The 12,944-nt window shown below is 46.6% G+C and overlaps 1 protein-coding gene across 6 annotated transcripts in view; it reads right to left on the bottom strand.

Annotated features, from left to right (window-relative positions):
- Nucleotides 1–11,929: 11,929 nt before the first annotated feature.
- COL5A3 (collagen type V alpha 3 chain) overlaps nt 11,930–12,944 on the bottom strand; it is a 37,955-nt gene continuing 36,940 nt past the window's right edge. For 4 of the 6 annotated variants that reach the window (XM_007169008.2, XM_057541185.1, XM_057541181.1 and 1 more), the window contains 2 exons: nt 12,812–12,924; nt 11,930–12,318 (listed from right to left, as the gene is read on the bottom strand). In XM_007169008.2, coding sequence (XP_007169070.2) covers nt 12,219–12,318; nt 12,812–12,924 — 213 coding nt within the window. In that variant the 3' untranslated portion in view covers nt 11,930–12,218. Of the gene's footprint in view, nt 12,925–12,944 lie in introns of all 6 variants that reach the window. The other 2 variants (XM_057541183.1, XM_057541184.1) reach the window with 1 other exon arrangement.

Raw genomic sequence — 12,944 nt, 5'->3', positions numbered from 1 at the left:
ACATTATTAATTTTTTAAGTTGTAGTAAAATATAAGTATCATAAAATTTGCCATTTAAACTATCTTTCTTTCTTTTTTAAGAATTTTTATTTATTTATTTATTTGGTTGCGCTGGGTCTTAGTTGCAGAAGGCGGGCTCCTTAGTTGCGGCTCGCCAACTCTTTATTTGTAGCATGCGAACTCTTAGTTGCGGCATGCATGTGGGATCTATTTCCCTGACAAGGGATCGAACCCGGGCCCCCTGCATTGGGAGCTCAGAGTCCTAACCACTGTGCAACCAGGGATGTTCCGTCTTCCTTCCTTTCTTCCTTCCTTCCTTCCTTTCTTTCTTTCTTTCTTTCTCTCTCTCTCTTTCTTTCTTTCTCTCTCTCTTCCTTCCTTCCTTCCTTCCTTCCTTCCTTCCTTCCTTTCTTTCTTTCTTTCTTTCTTTCTTCTTTCTTTCTTTCTTTCCTTCTTTCTTCCACACTGCGTGGCTTGTGGGATCTTAGTTCCCCAACCCACAGATCAAACCCAGGCCCTCAGCAGTGAAAGCACAAAGTCCTAACCACTGGACCACTAGGGAATTCCCTAAACCATTTTTAAGGGTACAATTCAGTGGTATTAATTACCTCTTCAGTGTTGTGAAACCATCAACACTATCTGTTTTCAGAACTTTTTCATCTTCCCAAAACTCTGTAACCATTAAACAATAACTCCTCTTTTTTCCCATCCCCAGCCCCTGGAACCTCTAATCTACTTTCTGTCTCAATGAATTTGCCTATCTAAGATATTTCATGTAAGTGGATTCACACAATATTTGTCCTTTTGTGTCTGGCTTCTTTCACTTAGCATAATGTTTTTGAGGTTTATCAAAACCTCATGGTATGGCATGTATCAGAACTTTATTCCTTTTTATACCTGAATAATATTCCATTGCATGGCTGGACCAGATTTTGCTTATGCATTATGGTGATGTATTTTTTTTATTTTATTGGCATATAGTTGATTTACAATGTTGTGTTAATTTCAGGTGTACAGCAAAGTGATTCAGTTACACATATACATATATTCATTCTTGTTATGGTGATGTATTCTTGAAGTCAGTGGTTCCCAGCGTGTTATTCCCCACCTTTCTATGTGAATAACAGAGGCAGAAGCTCCTGGAAGGGTCAATTCAGAAGTCATGTTCTATAGTAAGTCATCCAATAGGCTTAGCCTAGAGCCCCATCCTTCTGCCTTAGTTTTGTAAGCACCAGGTTCCCTGATTTTGGTCCTTATTTCCTATACCTAAACCTTGATTGATATGTTCTTGGAATATTCATTCCCCTTACCTGTTTGGAGAACACCTTGTCATTCATGAAGTCCTAATACCCCAGGCTATGTGTGACTACCAACTTAGGGCTGCATCTCTCTCTCTCTCTCACACACACACTTTTTTTTTTTTTTTTTTTTGGCTGTGCTGCATGGCTTGCGGGATCTTAGTTCCCAAACCAGGGATCAAACCCATGCCCCCTGCCGTGGAAGTGCAGAGTCCTAACCACTGGACCACCAGGGAATTCCCTACAACTCTTTAATAACAACCACCCACACTCATCGAGCTCCCACTAAGGACTCAACACCAGGCGAAGTCCTCTCCATGCATTATTTCCTTTAATTCTTCTTTTTTTTTAGTTGTGGCACACGGGATCTTTGTTGCAGCATGCGGGATCTACTTCCCTGACCAGGGATTGAACCTGGGCCCCTTGCACTGGGAGCATGGAGGCTTAGCCACTGGACCACCAGGGAAGTCCCTATTTCCTTGAATTCTTACAACAACCCTGTGAGGTAGGAATTATTATCCCCAATTTAAGAATGAAAAGTCTGTGGCTCAGAGAGGTTAGGTAACTTGACCAAGGCCACCCAGCTACAAACAGAAGACATGGGCTTCAAACCCAGTTCTGTCTGACTCAAAGCCAACCTATTGACCTCTGTAGCATTATCCTGGGTTATTTGTTCTGCATCTTTCCTTTCCTATCAAATCCACATAGACAACTGAGGGTCAGTCCTCCTGGAGACCCCCTTGGAGAGAGCGTAGATGCTGCCCTTCATAGCTGTCCCACCAGAGGGTGAGGGAGGCAGGTATTTATTCTCCAAGTCCCACGTGTCACTGTGGGAGGCCTGCTCCCAGGGGCGTCAGCTCCTCAGCATTCCTGGTTTGGCCAGAATATGAGTTGAGAAAGCCCTGAGGCTAAAGTGTGCACAGGAACCCATGAGGGCAAAGGGGGATACAGGCAGGACACCGACATCATCTGCCTCGGTCCCACTTTTCAGATGGAGAAATTGAGGCTCGGAGAAATTAAGACACTTGAGCAAGGCCACAGAGAGGGTGTACAACAGAGCTAAGACCATAGTTTGGTTCATGTCGGATTCCAGACACGAGGCGTTTTATGCTGTGGTTGCAGGCAGTTGTTCACTCAGAATGCAGCCCAGCTGTCCTTCCATGTCCTAGGAGAGGCTCCTAAGTTCAGCCCTTGAGCCTGGGGGTTCCCCACAGACTGTCCCCACTGTTCAGCCCCATTCTTTCCTTCTCTTGGGCATTTCTCACCATGAAACTGCAGCCACCACAGGAACTCCCTCCCCTCCAGGCATCACACACACACACACACACACACACACACACACACACACTGACCATGTGAAAATGAGAATTTGTCCCCCAGTTGCACAGGACTGGCCTCAAGTGAACTGACACACAAGCACACAACATGGACATACCGTCACCCAGGGACACTGCACCCGGATAAATGGTCCAGGCACAATGTCATGCTCAGAGGGAACAGTGTCACCCAGAACCAGCACATACAACCACACGCGACACACAGCCAGATACACGTTCCAGGCAGGAGAGCCCACAGAAACCCACACACACACCCATCAAATGGTGGAAGAACGTCAGAGGTGAACCAACCACAGTTACCCAAGAGCCAGCGCTCACAAATACAGGTGATCCAACACACACACAGACCCCCGACACAAAGAATACCCAAACCCCACGGTTCAGACGCACGGCTCACACACACAGATTCACGTATGTGGAGATCTATAAAACAGACATAGCGTTCATACAGTAACGTGCACAAACTCACAAGACAGTCACACAAAACAGGGCAGGTAGTTTAAGCACAACACACAGACCCACAGAAGAGGCACACCGTTTGTATAAAACCCACCCACAGTTCAGACACAGTCACACACACAAACACACAGTACAGGCAGACAGTTCACACACACCCACAGGGACTCATGACACAACACAGACACCCACGACACGCGAACCCCAGGCCGGAGCAGTGTGGGAATGAGGTTGTGAGAAGCAGGGGAGGGGGAGGGGGGCCCAGATGACTCAGGAGGCCTCTCTGGGGGAGGAGACGGAGGCGGGAGGGCGGATGGACAGGCAGGCGTCCAGCGCATATGGTTCCCATTACAGGCCTGGGAATTGAGGAATGAGCTGGCGGGACACGGAGACCTAACATCACTTCCCAGCCCTGCCAAGCCAGGAAGGAGTGAAGCCCTAATCCAAGGTTATGGGGCCGGAACTTGGCTCAGAACCACAGCAGCTCCTACCAAGAGTGGTCTACCCTGAGCCAGACCTGGCTGGGGCTCATTTCAACCCCTGCGACAGCCCTGGGAAGGGTTTCACAGGAGAAGAAAGTGAGGTGCTCAAAGGGGTTAAGCCACTTGCCTGAGGTCACACAGCTAGCAAGTGGTAGAACTGGGATAGGAGCCCAGGTCTCTGTGCAGCTGCCACCCTAGCCCCAAGGCAGATGCACAGACTCCTCCATCTATCCACAAGCAGAGACTGGGCACTCAATCCAGGCCCAGCCTGCACTGGCTTTGAGGCAGCCCCGTTTTCAAGTAATTGAGAGTTAGGAGTGGGGTGCCTGCACAGATGGGCAGGGTTCACTGAGTGTGACTGGGGGGCCCAGATCTAGCCTGAGGGGTCAGCGTCAGGGAGTGACACCAGAGTTGCAATCCAAGGGATGAGTAAGAGCTGGCAGGGCATGGTGGGCAGAAAGAAGAGCAGGTGCAAAGGCCCTGAGGCCACAGGGTGCAGGAGGCTAGGTCTCCTGATGAGGTATGGTGACAAGTGAGGCCAGAACCGCAGGTAGAAGGACTTGGACTTTGTCTTAGGGCCAAAAGGGAGTCTCGGGAGAGTGGTGATCTGCAAGGTACCTAGTGAGGTTTGGGCAACCAGCATGAAGATCATACTCAGGATAGATGAAAATGCACCTTCTCCCTAACCCAGAATTTCCCAACTTCTTATATACTTATACACCCTGGAGATACTTACCATGTGCAACACATGCCCAGATGTTTGAAGAGGAACAAAATGGGAAACACCTAAAAGTTTATGAGTAGGAGAACAGCTAACTCTGCTGAGGTGAGCATTTTCAAAGCAATTAAAAAGGCAAGACTATAAATAATTGTGCCTACATGGAGAAGATGAAAAAAATCTCTGGCTAAACTAACAAAGCAAGTCGCAAAAGAACATGTTCGATATTGTACCAGCGCGAGATAGTTTAGAAGCTTGCAAAATCATGTTGTGCATCATCCCTGGCTACAACTTCCTGTAAGCAGTAAACATGGAGAAATAAACTGAGGTCAAAAATTCCCACAACCTAGGGAAAGGAAAAAATAGGGACTTAGGGTTTCATGGGGACAGAGTTTCAGTTGGGGAAGATGAAAAAGTTCTGGAGGTGGATGGTGGGAATGGTTGCCCAACAATGTGGACGTATTTCATGTCACTGAACTGGACGCTTAAAAATGGGTAAATGGTTTACATTTTATTTTATGTATTTTTTTTTGGCCGCGCTGCACGGCATGCAGGATCTTAGCTCCCCAACCAGGGATCGAACCCCCAACCCCTGCAGTGGAAGCACGGAGTCTTAACCACTGGACCGCCAGGGAAGTCCCTAAACCCATGTTTTTAATTCTCCACATTCATCTACCCTTGCTGGGGAAGGGAGAGGAATGCAATGGCAGAAATGTATACAGGAGGCATCAATTGTGGGTATGATGCTTTATTTCTTAGGTTGGGTGGTGGGCACATGAGGGTTCATTATAAAGTTTCTCTCTATCTCTCCCTCTCTCTCTCTCCCCATATATTTATATGTATGTTGCATTTTAAGTGTTGCATACGTATACATATTTTTATATATGCGACACTTAAAATGCAACACTTTTGTAGCACTTACCACATGGCAGACATTGTTCTAAGTATGTGATCTATTTTAACTACTTTAATCCTCACACAATCTGACGCTGTAGGTGCTATTATTCACCCCACTTTACAGCTCTGGAGACTGAGGTTCAGAGGGGTGAAGGTCACATCTGTTATAGCAAAGGAGCTGAAACTTGGACCAGGTGGCTTGGCTCTAACCACTACACAACACCACCTCCATACACCTTCCATATTTCATTCATCAGTTTTGCCACACTTGGAATGGATCCAAGAAGAGGGTGTGTCTCTGGGGGTTGGGGGGGCACGGGAAAGGGCATCAGGATTTTCTGGGTGCTAGAAACAGTATACATCATGTTTAGGGTGTGTAGACAATTGTCAAAACTCCTCCAAAGTTCTTTGTTCCTCCAAAGGAACACTTAAGATCAGTGCATTTTATCGTACATAATGTGTGTCTGGATGAAAACAATTTCTAAAAAAGAAATAATACTCAATCTAGCAATTCCACTTTTGGAGATAGATCCAAAAGAATCCAAAGCAGGGTCTCAAAGAGATACTTGCACTTTCATATTCATAGCAGCATTATTCACAGTAGCCAAGAGCTGGAAGCAACCCAAGTGTCCATCAGTGGATGACTGGATATACAAAATGTGGTCCATCCATCCAATGGAATATCATTCACCCTTAAAAAGGAAGGAAATTCTGATACCTGCTACAACATGGGTGAAACTTGAGGATATGATGCTCAGTGAAATAAGCCAGTCACAAAAAGACAAATACTGCATGATTCCACTCATGTGAGGTCCCTAGAGGAGTCAGATCCATAGAGACAGAAAGTAGAAGGTGGACGCCAGGGGCTGAGGTGTGAGGGCATGGAGAGTTGTTTAATGCATACAGAGTTTCGGTTTTGCAAGATGAAAAAGTTGTAGAGATCTGTTGCCCAGCAACGTGAATATACTTAACACTACTGAACTGTACACTTAAAAATGGTAGATGGTAAATTTTATGTTATGCAGTTTTTCACCACAAATATAAAATAAAATAAGAAATTTACCAAGGAGGAAAAAGCGTGTATAAAGGAGATTAGACTAGCATCATGGAAAGACAGGACAACCTCTTGGTGTCAATCTGGGTTTTCCGTCTGCTCAGCCGCCCGTCTTCCCAGTGCTGCACTGTCACCTTCAGGGTCCAGGCCCGTCCTCTCGAAAGGAAGCTCTGGTGTCTGGGGCACTCAGCACAGGAGGCCACACATCTGCCCTTGTGGGGTCAGGACCTCTTTGCATGGCCAGATGTGGATCGGTGCGGTTCTGCATGGGTCAGTGCCTCTGGGCCTGGCTGTGTGAGATGTCACATGGCTCCCTCCCTCTCTCTCTGTATGAGCCACCACTTCAGGGATGGCTCCTCCAGGAAGCCTTCCTTGACTACTCTGTCTCAAGGAACACCCCTCTGTTCCTCCTCCCTGCCTTATTTTTCTTCATAGCACCACCTGACATATCATATATGTATTTGCTTACTGCCTGTCAGCCCCACTAGAGTGTCAACTCCACGAGGGCAGGGATCTTTGTTTTGTCCACAGCTGGGTCCCCAGAGCCTAGAATAGTGCCTGGCACATGGTAGGTGCTTAACAAAGATTGGTTGATTGATTGAATGAATGAATGAATGTGTGGGCAGAGGGAGGGTTATCTCTGAACCACCCATGATGGAGTTTACCTGGGCCCACATTTGTGGCTTGTGTGTTGGTGGCATGTCTCTGTGTGGGGCTGCGTGTTCCTCTGTGTGCCTAGCACGTGCCAGGCCCCAGGATACAGCAGTTCTATGTGTGACAATGGGGATCTCCCTCCAGAGGGGGCTACATCTCTGAGGGCGGGTTTGTGAACACGGTTGTTTTTGCAGGGCAGCTATAGGTGTGTATGTCCAGACACAACTGGGTGTGTGCAACTGTCTGTGTGGCCTTTGTGTGTCAGTGTATCTGGATCTGGCTGAGGGTGTAGGGGAGTGTGTGATGCGGGTCTGCCTCTCTGAGTCTGTGGGTCCGGGAAATGACTTGCAGCTGTGGTAGCAGCGGCGGATGGAAGGAGGTGACAAGATGAGGGTCCGATTCCATGAGCCCTTGGTCTACGTATGTCGTTGTTTGTATCTCCGACAATGTTGTGAGTGTGTATGTGTAACATCCCCTGCTCCACCCACCCCCTACAACCCTGTCTGAATCTGCAAGCAGGTCCCCACGCTGGCCGCCCTGCCCCACCCCCAGCTCGGGAGTAATTGCTCCTGAAGCACAAGCAGTGTGATTAATTATGGCTGCTGAATATGCAAATCAGCTGGGAGTTTCCCAGCAGCCGCCAGGGTGCCGGTGCTGATGCTGGGTAAATACACAGAGCTGAGCGTGCAAGGCCTAAAATTCCCTCCTTACACCTTTGTCAATTACCCTTTAATTTAGCAGGGCCGAGTTTCTAATTCTTTAATGAGCTTTTACCTAATTAAAGAGTCCTCATTACACTATTAATTGTTCCTCCCCTCCAAAATACCTGTACCAGCGTGGGATTGGAGTTGCAAAAGGGCATGCCAGCTGACCTGCATTCAAACCCTGGGCTGTTAGTGGATGTAATTTTTAAAATTACGTTGGAAATAATTCCCTTTAGGGAGAAGATGGCTTTTTTGTTCAGCAAAATCTTCAGCTCTAGTCTCTGGGCAAGTTACTCTCTACTTCTCTGTTTCTCAGTTTCCTTATCTGCAAAATGAGGGTAGTGACAGAATCTTCCTCAAAGGTTGTGATGAGGAATAAATAAATTCATTCGGGAAAACATTCGATGAACGGTGTCTGGCATGCAGACAATCAATTGAACTAATCATGGATCATGTGGGCGTGAAGCCAGGGTCTGTAAGAAGGGTTGAGGGGGTGGTTCTTCATAAGAAAGTGAGATAAATTTGATCTAGGAGCAGAAAGCCTTTGGGACTTCCCTGGCGGTCCAGTGGTTAGGACTCTGAGCTTCCACTGCAGGGCGTCTGGGTTCGATCCCTGGTCGGGGAACTAAGATCCCACAAGCCATGCAGCTTGGCCAAAAATTAAAAAAAAAAAAAAAAAAAAAAGAGCAGAAAGGCTTAGAGGAAGGGAGTGACGAGGGTAGGCAAGAAGAGGTGTCAGGGAGGGAAAGATGGGAGAGGACAGCAGAATGGTAGGAAACTTGGACTTGGGAAGAGCACACCTCCAGTGACAATTTCACAGCGGTGGGCACTTTTGAGGATAAGGATATTCAATAGTAAATTTTAACATGTTGATTTTCCTGCAATGAGACATCCTGGTTCTCACACACGCTTACATGTTGACCTTCAGTAAAAGTTGGATTTGTTCACTGTATTAGTCAGGATAATTAATGACAGCTGCTGTAACAAGCAATTCTTTAAACTCTCAAGGGCTTAAAACAATTAAGTTATTTCTTGGTCATGTTTAATGAAGGTCTTCTTGGCAGTGTTCTTCCAAGTCCAGCTGACCCTTGAACAACATGGGCTTGAACTGTGCAAGTCCATGTCTTTGTGGATTTTTTTCAATAAATATGTACATTACTACATGATCTGGGGTTGGCTGAACTCACAGATTTGTAACCACGGATACAGAGGGCTGACTGTAAAGTTATGTGCAGATTTTTGATTGTGTGGGGCTTGGTTCCCCTAACCCCAACATTGTTCAAGGGTCAACTGCAGTAACTCATGGAAGCAGGCCCCTTACTAGTTCCATGTATGACATGTTCATCTTACACACGTGATCTCCAAGGTCTTCATGGAATAGAGAGAAAGAGCAGGGAGGGCTATGCGGGAGGTTTTATGGCTACTCATATCCCACTGGCCAAGACCCAGTCACATGTCCCCAACATAACTGCAAGGGAAGCTGGGAGATGTGATCTCAATCACGTGTGCCCAGGAGGAGGAAAATAACGCACAGCACTGGTGTTACCATATGCATTCTTGAGTTAAAGATGTTTGAGAGAGGAACTAAAAGGAAGTCAGGCGCAGATCTACATTTGGCTTGATAGACATCAACCCAAGGTGAAGAAATCAGCAAAAGCAACACATCTGGAGAAGAGATGACCAGGAGAAACACCACCCCCTCAAGAGCCCTCATTGGTATTTGAGGGTTTCTGGGTTCTTCATTGTGTGTCGGATACTTCCTCAAGACTCTACGTGGGGAGTTCCCTGGTGGCCTAATGGTTAGGATTCTGGGCTTTCACTGCTGTGTGCTGTGGCCTGGGTTCAATCCCTGGTCAGGGAACTGAGATCCCTCAAGCCACTCGGCCAAAAAAAAAGACTCCACATGTTTCTTCCCTCACATCCTTCAGGTCTCTGCTAAAACACCAGTTCCTCAGCAAAGCCTCTTCTGACCAACCTATTTCAAATAAGCCCCCGACTCCATCACTCTCCATGTAACTTGTCTGATTTTCCTTCACAACAATTAATACTACCTGAAGTCACATTACATAGAGATTTGTGTATAATCTGTTTTCCTCAGGAGTAAGATACTGAGGGGCAGATACGGCATCTTTCTTCTAACCCCAGCATCTGGAGCAATGCCTAGTGCTGAGTACACACTCAATAGAGCTAAACAAATGAATAAGTGAATAAAGGGATGAACTCATTGATTAACCTCTGGGCACCAACATTCTTCATAGAGTTAGCACTCTTAGTAACATTTATGGAATGAATATAGGAATCCAGAGCAAGTATTCAGGTGGCCTTAGAGGGCTGCTGGCAGGAATAGCAGAGTAAGCTCTGGTTTTTGGAGTTTTTTAAACAAATTTATTTATTTATTTTTGGCTACATTGGGTCTTTGTTGCTGCGCACGGGCTTTCTCTAGTGGCGGCGAGCGGGGGCTACTCTTTGTTGCGGTGCGCGGGCTTCTCGTTGTGGTGGCTTCTCTTGTTGCGGAGCACAGGCTCTAGGCGCACAGGCTTCAGTAGTTGTGGCTCGCGGGCTCCAGAGCGCAGGCTCAGTAGTTGTGGCACACAGGCTTAGTTGCTCCGCTGCATGTGGGATCTTCCGGGACCAGGTCTCAAACCCATGTCCCCTGCATTGGCAGGTGGATTCTTAACCACTGCGCCACCAGGGAAGTCCCAAGCTCTGGGTTTGAGGGAGGCAATTCACTCCAACCTGCTACCTCTACCCACACAATCCCACCTGATCCAACTTAACTCACACCAGCCCTCCATCACTCCTAACTCAACAATGTCTATCAAGTGCTGAATGGATAAACAAAATGCAGTAAATTATTATTCAACAATAACAAGGAATGAAGTTCTGATGCATTCTGCAACACGAACTGTGACATTATTATGCTAAATGAAAGAAGCCAGACATAAAGGACCACATATTGTATGATTCCATTTATATGGAATGTGGAGAATAGGCAAATCCACAGAGACAGAAAGATTAGTGGTTTCCTACCACCGAGAGGTTTGGAGGAGATGATGGGTGACTGCTAATGGATATGGGATTTCTTTCTGAGGTGATGAAAATGTTCCAAATTGATTGTGGTTATGGTTGCACAAGTCTGTGAATACCTTAAAAACCATTTAATTATATACTTTAAATGGGTGAATTATATGGTATGTGAATTATATCTCAATAAATCTGTTTTTTAAAGCCTTCAACCCAACATCTAACCTCAAATTCAAGTCACCCCAAACCCAACTCTCATCTTAACTGATCACATCTTAACTTACCAAACTGGCAATCCCTACCCCATATTCATAGTAACCCCTACTTACCTCTACTCAGTTCATTCTACTTCTTAAATCAACCCTAATTCAATTCAACCCAATATCCAATTCCAAACCCTTAACGCAATCCACTCATCATTCCAACCCCCAATTCAACAGATCCCCAAACTGACTCAACACACTTCAAACCACCCTCCAACTCCACTTATCTTCAACCCACTTCAATGTAATTTACCCTACCCTTAACCCCTAACCTCCAACTCACCACAAGCGTCAACTCATAATTCAATTCTCTTCACTCCCAACTCACTCCCTTGACCTGCCACCCAAACCTTTGACCCCTAGTCATTTTATCTCAAACCAAAACCACATTCCATGTCACCTCTTGATACATCCCCTCAGCTCAGCCAGTGATTCCAGGACCAATCAACCTCCTAATAGGTTCATAATTTTTTTTAGGGTATTCACAGACTTATGCAACCATAACCACAATCAATTTGGAACATTTTCATCACCTCAGAAAGAAATCCCATATCCATTAGCAATCAAGGTCAACATGGAGATCTGGCTATTTTCTTTTTTAAAGTTTAGATGTCTTCCTAATAGGTTCACAATTTTTCCCAGCTTTATTGAGATATAATAGACATATAGCGTTGTGGATGTTTAAAGTGTATATAACATGTTGATTTGATACACTTATATATGGCAAAAAGATTACCACCATAGCATTAGCTAACACCTCCATCACATCACATATTTACCATTTCTTTTTTGTCCTGAGAACATTTAAGATCTGGTCTCTTAGAGATCTGGCTATTTTTTCAACTTTTCCTCTAGCAGCCTAAGTTAATAAACAGGTCTGTCACTTCCAGTGAATCCCATTATAATTAGGTTCCCCAACCCCCAAAGCTACCTCTACCAAAAGACTCAATTATTAAGACAAGTGGTGGCAGATTCCTCAGGTGAGACAAGAGCCTGACCCTAAGAGAGATACGGCCAGCGTCAGACGAAAGACAGACAGGGACACAGTTCACTGGTTTATTCTCAGACTTGAGATGCCAATTATGCCCTATGGCCTGGGGCGGTGGGGGGGGGCAGGGGGATCATGCTAGAATCTCTCTCATCATATCCCAGCCTTCTATAAGGAGGAAGCAGATTAAATATACAACAGAGGTGGTTTTCCCTTTTAATACAGACCCAGGTATAAATAGGGCAGCACCATTAGGATCCTGATTTACCCCCCCACCATCTTGGTCCCCAAACCATCTGGCATGGCAAGGTGCATTTGGGGAGATATGGGGGGGAAGCAGTATTCAGAGCTGGGCCGAGGCAGCAGAAGGGGCACACAGCTCAGTCCAGGGAAGTCCCACTTCCCTCTGGAGTCTGACTTCAGTCCCTTCACTGTGAACCCACCTGAAAATAAGAATGAGTGATGGGGTCCCAGCCTGGGATCAGGAGACATCCAGTGCTTAACTATGGGGAAGGTAGCACCAAAGGGTGTTGAGAGCACTGACTGAGGGGTGGGAGGCAGGCACGGCGGGGCGGGGGGGGGGCATTCATCAGCTCTGAGTTAGAAGTTCATTGCATGGGGGTCGGGGGAGGGAGCTGAGCGTCGGGTGAGCATGAAGGGGACAAACAGCCAGACTACAGTTATGCCAGCTGGGGTGCAGTGCAGGGAAACTGGACTCATGGGCCAGGGGAGTCCAGCCTCCAGACCTCCGGAACGGAGAAGGAATATTGTTTGACCGTAATGAGCAGACTCTCCCCTAGCTCCACAGTCCCAGGAGACGATAAATATGACGGCTTCAAAGCCTCAGCACCAAATGTCCCCCATCCGGGGCTCCCTCACTGTCTCTCCCACCCCTGAAGCTCTCAGCTGCTAAAGCAGACGGGGCCCAGTTCAAACCCAAACTTCTGGTTCGTCTGGCCAAAGTCAGCGGACGCCACGTCCCATAAGGGCAGAAATCCCACTCGGGAAGAGCTGAACTGGAAGAGGGTCTTCGTCTGTCCCTTCCGGAGCTGATCATGGGAAGACACGG

Source organism: Balaenoptera acutorostrata, chromosome 2 (assembly GCF_949987535.1).
Source record: "Balaenoptera acutorostrata chromosome 2, mBalAcu1.1, whole genome shotgun sequence".
Taxonomy (NCBI): domain Eukaryota; kingdom Metazoa; phylum Chordata; class Mammalia; order Artiodactyla; family Balaenopteridae; genus Balaenoptera; species Balaenoptera acutorostrata.
This window is presented reverse-complemented; position numbering and strand designations above follow the sequence as displayed.